Source organism: Nomascus leucogenys, chromosome 11 (genome assembly GCF_006542625.1).
Source record: "Nomascus leucogenys isolate Asia chromosome 11, Asia_NLE_v1, whole genome shotgun sequence".
NCBI lineage: Eukaryota > Metazoa > Chordata > Mammalia > Primates > Hylobatidae > Nomascus > Nomascus leucogenys.
In genome coordinates, this window is record NC_044391.1 from 116,706,395 (window position 1) to 116,718,478 (window position 12,084).

Here is a 12,084-nt window from a genome sequence, read left to right on the forward strand (position 1 = left end):
AGCAATGTAGCTTGCTGAATTTGTGTGCATAACATGTGTCTGAACACTGGTAAATAGGGACATAGTGATCCCTGCCCTGCCTAAATCCCAAAGATCATGTGAACACTCACTGGGGGATTTTGTGAGAAACAGTCACATAAGATGTATAATATGATGTGATTTTTACAGCTTTATGAAAACAGACATAGGAATATAATCGGCGTTTCAGAAATTGAAATTGTGGTCATGCCCCCATTTTAAAAAAATTATAGTTGGTGGATTGGTTGGGAGTTATGAAACATAACATTTACCAGAAAAAATTTTTGATAGGAAATACACAGCTTAATGAAACAAATAAATGCAGCTTAGATGATATAATCTTGGTGACATCTACAAAAAAAAAAAACAAGGAAAACTTCTGAGGTGCCATACTAGAGAAAGATTTTAACCTATAGATTAAATTTTACATTTTAGGATTAAAATAGAGATGCTTAACAGCTCCAAAACTGCAGTATTTATGAGTTCAATTTTATTTTTTTTAATTCTACTCTTTTCAGGTATCACGTTTATTTCACCTTTCATGTCATTTCTAACACTTAATGTCAGCCGCCACTGCTTATGCTGTTACGGAGCTAATCTAGGCTCATTTTTAAATTTAGCATTTTACATTTGGAAAGTCTAACCTATTTGTTTCAATCTAATCAGAGTCGACACTCTCTTGTAACTATATTTTTCAGCTCTTAATATTCTAAAATAAAATTCACATATTATCTGCACATATTCTTTGTAAAAATATATAATGACCCATTATATAGTAAAAATAAAAGCAAAACATATAATGTTTCACAGAGGTGATAGTTTAATAAATCCTCAGCTGACTCCACTAACACAAAATGAAGTAACAAGTTGCTTGTACCTGCGTATAGAATAATTGAGGCTGCAACATCTACAAATACAGACTGATACAGGTGTGTTATGTATCGCAGACTCAAATACCTCAGTCTTGCCACCAGCAAGGTGAATGTGAAGTGGTTAACAAGTCTTGGTAAAACTCTGAAGAAAACAGTACAATCTCCTCCCAATTTATATAGTACAGGTAGTTCCATTTCTGCAAAATTCAAAAGAATATAAGTGTGAAAAATACTTTGTGTTTATATGTAACACATATAAACTAGGGAAATTTTAATAAACAATTTTGTAATTGTTTAATATAATATAGTAATATTATATATATAATAATAGTACAGTATATTCTATAATAATAGTAAAATATATACCGTATAAGCCTAAAGTATATTATTATACTTATGAAAGTATAATAATTTTTTACAGTGTTCATGAATGTCCAGTAGGATATTCAAAAGGCATGTGGGATGCGGGATAATTATTCATTGTGCCTAGGTCTTTGCAGAAAGTCTTGCATAGACGTAAAAAAAAAAAAAAAATTCCACAATGTCCTCTAGAGGGAGGACTGTTCCTGCTTAGAAGGACTGCTGTGACCCAAGCCTCTCACTTTGTGAATGGGTAAAATGAGGCCCAGAGTGGGAAGTGGCTCATTGTGTTCGTCTCCTGGGCTTGTTGGACCATTCTTCCCGGGGGGCCAGTTTCATGCTACCCCTGAAACGGTGGCTACTACAATTCTGTATATTTGTTGTAATTTGATCGACTTAGTTCAGGGTCACTCAAGTAAGGGAGCTAAAAATAAACTTTGAGATTGGATATCACATTTTGAAGGAGAGGAAACTTGGGTCCAGGGAAGGGAAGGGACAGAGCAGAATTGGGAACTGAACTTGGTTTCCTGACAGGCTGTTGCCCAGAGCTATGGTAAGAGTCTGGCTACCATGCAGCTGCTTCTCATTGTCATAATATGATATTTGCATATTACAAGTTGCAAACTCATGGTTTGAAATGCATGCACATAACAAAGCACTTACTGTGGAGACACATGAACAATGGGGAATAGTGAGGGCTGTGGCGTGCAGGACAGTACATGTCCTGGTTAAAGGTACTGAAATTCTAACTTTTTAAAATCTTGTATGGTCTAAACACAAATCACAAATTCTCAACTAGGATTTGATCTTAGGTCATCAATTTGCCTCTCCTGTCTTAAAGCACATCACCACCATGTATACACATAGCTACATTAATTCAATTATCCTTTGTGAACTCCTGATTAGGATGGAACATTCTTGCTGTTGTTTGGGGTTTTTTTGTGTGTGGTTACTCAGGGTGCTTCCAGCATTGGTATCATAATCTCTTCAAAGATTATTGGCCCACTTTATGGATATTTCATCCTTGAAAAATCACATGGATTTTAAGAACATGAAATGTAATCACAGGGATGACAGTGCTTTCTATATATTACACTTATTCTTTATTATCTTTAGATACTTCAGGAGGAGGCATAATATCTGTGCAGGAAGCCAGAAGAGATAGAATGCCATTCCAAGTTTCAGAGCTCAAGACCCCTTAAGGAATTACTCCTTTTAATTATTTTGGTTCAGATTAAATGCTCATGAAAGGAAGAACTTGTTTACCAGGCAAAGAAAGTGATTTAGTCATGCTCACACAGCAAGGCAGTGGTAGGGCTGACATTAGAACTCCAGCCTCCTGATTATTGTGCCTTGAACCATACAAAGGCCATAAGCCAGAGGAACTAGAAATACTAGCGCCAAGGTAGCCATAGGCTACGGCAGATGTTCGACCCTGCAGCCGTTTTCTTGGCCTAATCTGGCACTTTGTGGTTGGCTCAGGTCATGTCGTCTGCAGAAATAACCAAGGCCTGGGGCCTGAGTACCAGCACCATGAGAAAGACTGGAAGACCTATTATGCCAAACCCCCATGCACTTCAAGAGGGAAGGCACCAGGTTCAAGAGGCTGAAGAAGAGACCCAGAGCCAGCAAAGGAGGCATGGGGTTTTATTAGGGGCTCACCTACAGGGGAGAGAGTCCCGCAACAGCCGGCTGGACAGGAGAACCACCTTACATATAGAAACAGTCCAGTGGCAGCAAAGTGGACAACGTATCTGCCTTCCTATACTCCAGTGGTGGTGAGCTGTGCAGGAAAACCGCCGCTGCCTGCAAACATCATGCAGTTTGTATAGCATTTTCACTTGATTCCTTAATGACCTCCACCCAGCAACCTTCATCCACCTCACACCTCAGGGCCTCAGCTCCCTTTATAGCCTGGCACATGTTCCACTAGACGGGACGGGGGCTCAGAAGTTCCTCAGAGACAAGGAACAAATCTCCGGGTTGGCCACAGCCAGATTTCCTAGCTTGGAACATACATTCAGGTGCATCTGCCATAGAGGGTCATTCTAAGGGTATGCTAAGTAGTTATTGCTATCAGGTGCATTTACCCTATAAGCTCTCAATCAGGCATCAACCAAGTTATCCTTCAAACACCAGATTAAATATCGTCTTCTACAGGCAGCCTTCTCTAATCACTCCACCCAGAAACGATAGCACCCTCCTCTCTGACTCCATGGGACTCTGATTTGGACATCTGTTATAATACTTTTCCCAGTCCCTGCTACTACAGTCTCTGCATATTCTCTGCCACTTTTTCTCAGTGCTGTTCCTTGAACTCAGTAAAATTTCTGGATGAGGAATTTCCATAGATTACCTGGCAAAAAATTGTCCCAACAGGCCTCAGAGCATTTCAACTAGGCACACATTTGCTGGGCACTTGCTGTGTGTTGGGCACCACATGGGTGGTGTTGAGCACAGCATTGAATCAGGTGGGATTGTTCCCGAGGAGCTGAGACAGTGTGACAAGGCAGAAGCCCAAGAATAAAACGTAGGCAAATAAAATGTGAGTTACAGTGAAATATAAGTAATATGCCAAGGGAGCAATTATTCCTTTTCTTTTTCTTTTTTTTTTTTTGTGAGACAGGTTTTGTTTTTGTTGCCCAGGCTGAAGTGCAATGGTGTGATCTCAGCTCACTCCACCTCCTGGTTCAAGTAATTCTCCTGCCTCAGCCTCCCGAGTAGCTGGGATTACAGGCGCCTGGCACCATGCCCCGCTAATGTTGTATTTTTAGTAGGGATGGGATTTCTCCATGTTGGTCAGGCTGGTCTCAAACTCCTGACCTCAGGTGATCCGTCCCCTCGGCCTCCCAAAGTGCTGGGATTACAGGCGTGAGCCACCGCACCCGTCCGGGAGCAATGATTTCTATCTGAGGAAGCTTTTGTGGGGGACAAGGCACGAGGCTCAGAACATCGGGAGGGTTTCAATAGCAGATCATGGGGAAATTACAACCTTTTCTATGAAGTAAGGACAAATGTCTTACAGCAGTCTAAAGCAAATGTCTAGAGATGGTTAAGTAGACAGAAAACCCATGGCTAGTGGTTCAACTTGGCTGGAAATGAGGGTGGATGAGGAGTTCAGTGATAGCTGAAGCTGGAAAGATAGTTTGGAACCAGATCATAGAAAGATTTAAATGATAGGTTCAGAAAATGGGAAGTGCCATTCTTTCAAGCCTGCTCTGAGGTGAGTAGTTGAAACTGTGTCCACTTCCTGTGGCTCCATGGAGGCTCTAGCAGTTTGCTGGGAGCATCACTAATGCTAGTTCATGACCGTAGCTGATGTGAGACCCACTATTGAGACAGGCAAGGAGTCTGAGTGGGTGCCACTTTCATCTGTATTTCAGCCAGAGTTAGGCAGTGCTGGTGTCTTGCTCTCGATCTGTGTCTAAGATAAATAAATGATGGAAGAATCTTTGAACTCCTGATCCCGAATGTATTCCCTGCACTCAGTGCTGTAGAATATCCCTGAAAATATTCTTGGGGTGGATAGGAGCCTTGAAGGCTGCACCTTTTTGCAGAAACAGTCACGCTTGATGCAGAAGATCATTGCTACCAGCTGGTGGAGAAAGAAAGGGATGAGCTTGACCTGAATAGAGAGGCCTGTTTGTTGAGATTATGACCTCATATCTCCTGGGGCCAAAATAATATTGATTATAGACTTGCCTGCTGGAGAAACTGGCATTTTATTTTATTTTTCTTTGCACCTCCCTTATTTTTCATGCTTTGTGCCAGAACTAAAACTCCCCTTTGTGGGTAGCAGGTGAGGCAAGGAAAATCAGGATAGTCACAACAGATGGAGGAGACCCTTACGGGCTTTCAGCTCATTTTCTGCAAAGGTTAAAGCAAAGCTTTTGCTTAATAAACACTCTCTTCCTCTTCATTCAGTTAGAGGAAATGTCTCCAGAGCCTTTGTGTCCCCTTCTGTTCTCTTTCTGGATCACTCCCGGTCCCTAATCAGCACCTAACAGTGCTTGAATGAGTGAATGGAACCACTATGACAGGGGTCTTTTTGTTTTACTTCCTGTAAAAAAGCTATAATGTGGCTGGGTGCGGTGGCTTACGCCTATAATTCCAGCACTTTGGGAGGCTGAGGTGGATGAATCACTTGAATTCGGGAGTTCAAGACCAGCCTGGCCAACATGGTGAAACCCTGTCTCTATTAAAAATATAAAAATTAGCCGGGCGTGGTGGTGGGCACCTATAATCCCAGTGGGAAGCTGATGCAGGAGAATGACTTGAACCACTATCCTCCAGCCTGGATGACAGAGCGAGACTCCATCTCAAAAAAAAAAAGCTGTAATATGTGTTATTTCTGTTCAATACATCTATATATGTATTTTCAGGGAGACAGTAGAATCAGACCTGATATTTCTGGGGCTGCTGATCTTGGAGAACCGATTGAAGGAAGAGACAAAACCTGTCTTGGAAGAGCTCATCTCAGCCCGGATAAGGACTGTGATGATCACAGGTATAAAACAAAGTATATGGTGAAAACAGTATGAATTTGATGTGGAAATAGACATGGTTCACTCACTCATTTAATAAATATTGTTGACTACCTACTCTGGGCCAGACACCATTCCAGGTGCTGGAGATGGGCAACAAAAAGGCACAGTTACTGCTTTGCCTGAGTTTCCATGTGAGTGGAATGAGAGAAAATCAACCAATCAGTCAAATAGTATCAGCGTTTCGAGGTACACAAATAGGATAATGCAGGAAAATGTTTGACCATCTGTTTTAGATGAGATGGTTAAGAGAGGCCTCTCTGAGATGTGACATTTGAAATAAGACCTGAATGGCAAGAAGACATGAGCCAGGCAAAGGTGATTTTTATTGTCAAATGCTAGAAGAAGAAGCATCCTCAGTTGATGGGGTCTAAAATATGTCGAAGGCTCATCAATCATAAAATCCACGATTCTAGAAATTTAAGAAAATGATGTCCTCTCTACTCCCAATCCCAACTCCAAATCATTCAAAAAAGAGAGCAATGAGAATAAATCACTCAAGAGAAATGTGTGAAATTTCTTAATGAAATTAAGTGTGACTTTATTAATGAAATTTCACACTGATGCTATAATTTTTTAATTGGGAAAGAGACTAGAGGTAAATAAATGATTTCCTAATGAATTCATGTTCATATTTTTGGGGTGTGTTCCCTTTCTTTTCCCTGGTCTTGTAGTCAGATGCTTTTAACTCTATCATTTATGTCGGAAAGTTATATTATTCCCCATCACAGCACGCATTTTCTGTTCCCATTTCACCTGAACCCAATTCTACAGTTGCAAACTCTAGAATACTTTTATTTCCTCTTTTGTACTTCTCTGTCCCCTGTTCTACTCTCCACGATCCAAGAGGATCTTGGACTGTTTTTACTTTCTCCCTTTCTAACACCCCAGTCCAACTTTTTGAAGTTGCTGAGTTCATTTACTGCTGGTTGGGATTTCCCTTACACTGTGACCCTTCCATTTCAAAAATCTGTATTTAGCACTTAGATGACACATTCTCATAATCTATCCTTGACTTAGATTAATGTACAAGTGTTCATCCTTCTCCACCCTCTCTCTTTACTTCCTCTTTTCTCATATTGAAATTTCTGCTCTATTTCTTTCCTTGCTTGTTTACAAATTTTTTTCCCTGAAATACTGCCCTTGGATGGAATGGAGGGGTGCTCTTTGATTTCTTACATATGCTTGAATATCTTTCTTTGCTCTGAAACATGAATGACATCTTGCTCAGATATAATATTCTTGAATTATTGTTCTTTTTTCTTAATGATCTCTATGTAGAGGCTATTCCTTTGCCTTCTGGCTTCTGATATTGCTCATGACAAGTCCAGTGAGAGTCTATTGTAAGTAACTTATTCTTTTCTGCACATAAACTTTTAACTTTGGAATTTAGAAATATTTACCTTTGTGTTTCCCTTATTTCATTAACTTCGTCTGGAACATGGACAGCACTTTTAGAAAAACTTTTATTTATTTATTTTTTTACCATCTTTTGACATCTTTATTATTAAGTCATCATAATATCTGACACTTTGAATGTTATACATATGATAAAACAGATTATGAAAAGTATAATATTTATAGCAAGAACATTGGTTTACATAACTGAATCACCAAATACACAACCCCTTGTGACAATAACTTAATGGACTCAACTCTATCCTCTGAATGGACCAATTTTATGATGACTCATTCACTTAAAAAGTTTTGAGTTGATTAGAGTTTCTTGTTGCTTCCTTCTGTGACCCAAGGCTTTAGAATCAATCCCTGGAAACCAGTGATCAGAACCAGACTTCCCCGGAATCAAGGAGAGATCGGAGTGGGAGAAACATGGACAGCACTTTTTAGTCTTTCTTCCTGCCAGAAAATAATTCCCTATTGTTTATTTAATTTTTGCCTCTGTTCACTGTCTTTCCATTTTTACTCCTGGTATTTCCATTTTTATCTATCCTCTCAGTCTATCTTTTTTCTTGTAGTTGTCTTATTTATTTATTTATTTATTTTTTAGAGACAGAGTCTTGCTCTGTTGCCCAGGCTAGAGTGCAGTGGCAGGATCATAGCTCACTTCAGCCTTGATCTCCTGGACTTAAGCGATCCTCCTGCCTAAGCCTTCTTAGTAACTGGAACTGCAGGCATGCGCCACTGTGCCTTGCTTTAGATTGTATATTTTTATAATTTTGCTTTAAGACTTTTTTTTTTGCACCCAGTTTGTTTAAACCACAATCTCAGGTCTCAACAATGCTCATTATCTTTTTCAAATCCCCTTTTGAATTGTTCAGTTCTTAAATCGTGTGTGGGGTGGGATTTGAGTTTTCTTAAGTGCTCTCCTTATTTATTATTTATTTTTATTTTTTGAGATGGAGTCTTGCTCTGTCACCAGGCTGGAGTGCAGTGACATGATCTCAGCTCACTGCAACCTCCGCCTCCCGGGTTCAAGCGATTCTCCTGCCTCAGCCTCCCAAGTAGCTGGGACTACAGGTGTGCACCACCACGCCCAGCTAATTTTTGTAATTTTAGTAGAGATAGGGTTTCACCATGTTGGCCAGGATGGTCTCAAACTCCTGACCTCAGGTGATCCTACCGCCCTGGCCTCCCAAAGGGCTGGGATTATGGGCATGAGCCCCCGCGCCCAGCCAGTGCTTTATTTATTTTTTATATATTTTTTTGAGACAGAGTCTCACTGTGTTGCCAGGGCTGGAGTGCCGTGGTGCGATCTCGGCTCGCTGCAACCTCTGCCTCCCGGGTTCAAGTGATTTTTCTGCCTCAGCCTCCCAAGTAGCTGGGATTACAGGCGCACAACACGACGCCTGACTAATTTTTATATTTTTAGTAGAGACAGGGTTTCACCATGTTGGCCAGGATGGTCTCGATCTCTTGACCTCATGATCCGCCTGCCTCGGCCTCCCAAAGTGCTGGGATTATAGGTGTGAACTACCGCGCCCAGCCTGCTTTATTTTTAAAGCAGGTTTCATCTGTCTCCAGCAGCTTCTTGACTTCCCTAGTCATGCTCTCTGATTGTTTCTCCTGATCTTTTCCTGTCCGGTGTCTCCGATTTCTTAGACAGGTGGTTAGATTTTTCTGTCAGATGATTGGAGCTCAGGCCTGGGCTGTTTATCCCGAACACTGGATCTCTCACAGGTGGTAGAGGGCAAAAAGCAGACAGGCTGTCAGGGGCCTGCTGTGGAGCATGGAGGAAGCCTATGAGCGCTCAGGGCTCCCTGTATCCTTCCAGCCTCAGATAGCTCCTTCCCACCACTTCAGCTCTTTTGAGGATCTTCTATGTAGTTTGGTAGGAACCTGGGAGAAGCTATGTTAAGGATAGCCAGCCAGATGTTATATGATTAATTTTTAATGGTTGCTCTAGGCATCACAACATACATACCTCTCCTTTCAAGAAGCCTTATAACCAGGAATGTCTCTTGCTTTCTCTTCTTTATGTTATTATTGTCATAAGTATGACATATGTTGAAACCCCCCACCAGATAATGTGATAGTCTTTACTTTCAACAGGGAAGAGTTAAAGAACATGAGTAAAGAAAATTAGACTTTTATATTTACCCAGATCATTATCATTTCTGTTTCAATGTTTTCATTCCTTAAGTTACAAGTTAACGTCTGGTATCATTTCCTTTCAATCTGAAGAACCCTGTAGCTTTTGTTGTTGTTGTTTATTTTTTGAGCATGTCCACTGTCAACAAATTATCTTCAATTTTCGTTCATCTGATAAAGTCTTTATTTCTCCTTTATTCCTGAAGGATATTTCTAGAAGCTATAGGAGTCAGAGTTGACACTTCAAAGTGAAAGATGAAGTCAGCACTTCAAAGATGTTGTTCCACTATTTTCTTCTCTCCATATTTTTGATGAGAAATCTGTGATAATTTGAATTATTGTTTTCTTATATGTAATGTAAGCAGTTTTCTCTAACTGCTTTTTTTGTTTATCTTTGATTTTTAGCAGTTTGATTACTATATGTCTGGTTGTGATTCTCACTAAGTTTATCTTGTTTGGAATTCACTGAGCTTCTTGAATCTGTAAATTTAAGTGTTTTATCATACTTGGGAAAATTTCTCCTATTATTTTGTCAATTTTTTTTCTTTTTCAACCTTTTTTCCTCTCCTTCTTGGACTCTAATGACATGAATATGAATTATTTTGATAGATTTGAGTCTGTTCACTAAAATGATTTTTTCTCTCTGCTCTTCAGGTTGTATAATTTCCATTGATCTATTCTGCTATTGAGTACATTCAGTGATTTTTTAAAATTTCAGATATTATATTTTTTAATTCTAAAGTATTCATTTGGTTTTTTCCCACAGTTTATATTTTCTTGTTGAGAACTTCTATCTTTCCACTTATTTCAAGAATATTAACAGTTACCACATGAAGGGGGCTTACAATAGCTGCTTTAAAAACCATTATCTGATACTTCCAACATCTAGGCTATCTATGGATTGGCAACTGTTGTGGCTTTTCTTGAGAATTGGCCAGATTTTCCAGATTTTTCATATTGAATATCCCGAACATTTTGAATATTATGTTATGAAACTTTGAATCCTGTTAAAATCTTCTGGAGAATGTTGAGAGTTTTCTTGTTTGTTTGTTTGTTTTGGCTAGCAATCAACCATAAGTTCTATCTTTCCTGTTGTAGGTGGCAGTTTCAATCTTAGCTAAAATATAAAATCTTTTGCTGTGATGTTTGGGTCTGCCTCACTCAGAGGTTACTCTCACAAATGGGGGTGATTTATATCATAGTTCAATTCCTGAAGTTTTTGTTATCTTTTTTTGGACCTGGTCCACACACGCACAGCTCTAGGCTGAACTTGGGACTTACTTAATTCATATACTGAATTAGTTCCCGTGTCTGGCTGTCTCCTTTCCAGGATTCCGCCCATGCCCTTTAGCCTACAAGGGTCCCTTTTCCTGGCTCTTCTGGCCAGAAAGACTGGGTGTCTTTTGGAGTTCTACTGCCCAAACAGCTTTTTAATTGAGGCCCACACGCCAGTCAAATATGGAATAGGGAAGAGAAAAAATGCCAAGAAACTCATCCCCTTGTAGGTTGCTTCTCCAAATTTGACTCCCTCCCGCCGTCTGCCTGCTTTTGTTTACTTTTCAAAGTCCTTGGGGAGTTGCTTCTTGGTTTTTGTTCATAGTTTTCCATTGTAATCAGTGGGAGAGATAGATCCTAGTGGGCTTACTCCATTTTGCCTGGAGTGGAACCACCAGATACTCTACTAAACCAGAGGATTTGCCTAAACATTTGCAAAGCTGCTAACAAATGATGAAAATAGATTTGAATTTTGCTTTTTTATTTTTTCCCCGTCTGGCAAAAATACACTGGTAGATCATGAAGTAACCTGACGAAAAGCAGTAAGAACCAGAAAAGGGATCATGGAGTCACAGAAGGTCAGGGCTGAAAAAGATATTAGAGATCATTTCTCTTCATACCTGAAATAAGGACTGAACTCCCTGCTCTGGTTTTCAAGGCTCTGCATGAATTAATTCAATCTTGTCAACCTCATCTTGAGATACTCCTCCTTTCCTCTAGGTGACAATCTTCAGACTGCAATAACAGTGGCCAGAAAATCTGGAATGGTTTCTGAAAGCCAGAAGGTCATTCTCATTGAGGCAAATGAAACCACCGGGTCCTCATCAGCATCTATATCTTGGACATTAGTAGAAGAGAAGAAACACATTACATATGGGAATCAGGTACTCCTGAACACAGACCTTCTGCCACATTATCAATGTATCTCACAGTGTTGGTGACTGAGCAGGTTTGACTTAGAGTCAACATATGCTTCCAAATGTCTAGCATTCATGCTTTTGAACGAACTCAATTACATTGGTTTTTCCATACTTTTCATATGGAGATTGAAGGTATAGTGCTTTCCTGTGTGCTGGAAATAATCCATCTTTTAACCTTAAAAAAGTGGTTGTCCCTATATGAGAAAGAATATAGTGAGTGGAGCTGAATCCATTTTCTCCCTTTCCCCTTGCTTGTCAATCACCCCACTGGGTTCAAAGGGGATCTAGTCTTTGGGAGAGATGCTGCTCTGTGTATCAGAAAATCAGACTATGTTTTCAGGGTGAGAAAAAGTTTCATTCATTTATCTCCAGTCTGTCAGTATTCTATCTCCATTGTGTCCTTGTAGAACAATATTAGTTCCCTAAGTATGAAAAAATAGTAAGTTCCCATTTCAGGGAGAAATTTGTTAAGCTGCAGTGCTTTTGTATTTTACACTTGATATGTGTGAAATGTGCTCTTCTCTGGGACTCACCAAGATCAAATCA

The 12,084-nt window shown here is 39.9% G+C and overlaps 2 protein-coding genes across 2 annotated transcripts in view; both read left to right on the forward strand.

The window, feature by feature from the left end:
* Positions 1-11,852, forward strand: part of LOC115837296 (probable cation-transporting ATPase 13A4) — a 151,393-nt gene extending 139,541 nt beyond the window's left edge. Inside the window, exons 23-24 of the mRNA XM_030822807.1 lie at positions 5,633-5,757; positions 11,339-11,852. Of these exons, the coding sequence (XP_030678667.1) occupies positions 5,633-5,757; positions 11,339-11,559 (346 nt within the window). The 3' untranslated portion in view covers positions 11,560-11,852. The remainder of the gene's footprint in view (positions 1-5,632; positions 5,758-11,338) is intronic.
* Positions 11,839-12,084, forward strand: part of LOC115837297 (dynamin-like 120 kDa protein, mitochondrial) — a 29,770-nt gene continuing 29,524 nt past the window's right edge. Inside the window, 1 exon segment of the mRNA XM_030822808.1 lies at positions 11,839-11,879. Coding sequence (XP_030678668.1) covers positions 11,839-11,879 — 41 coding nt within the window.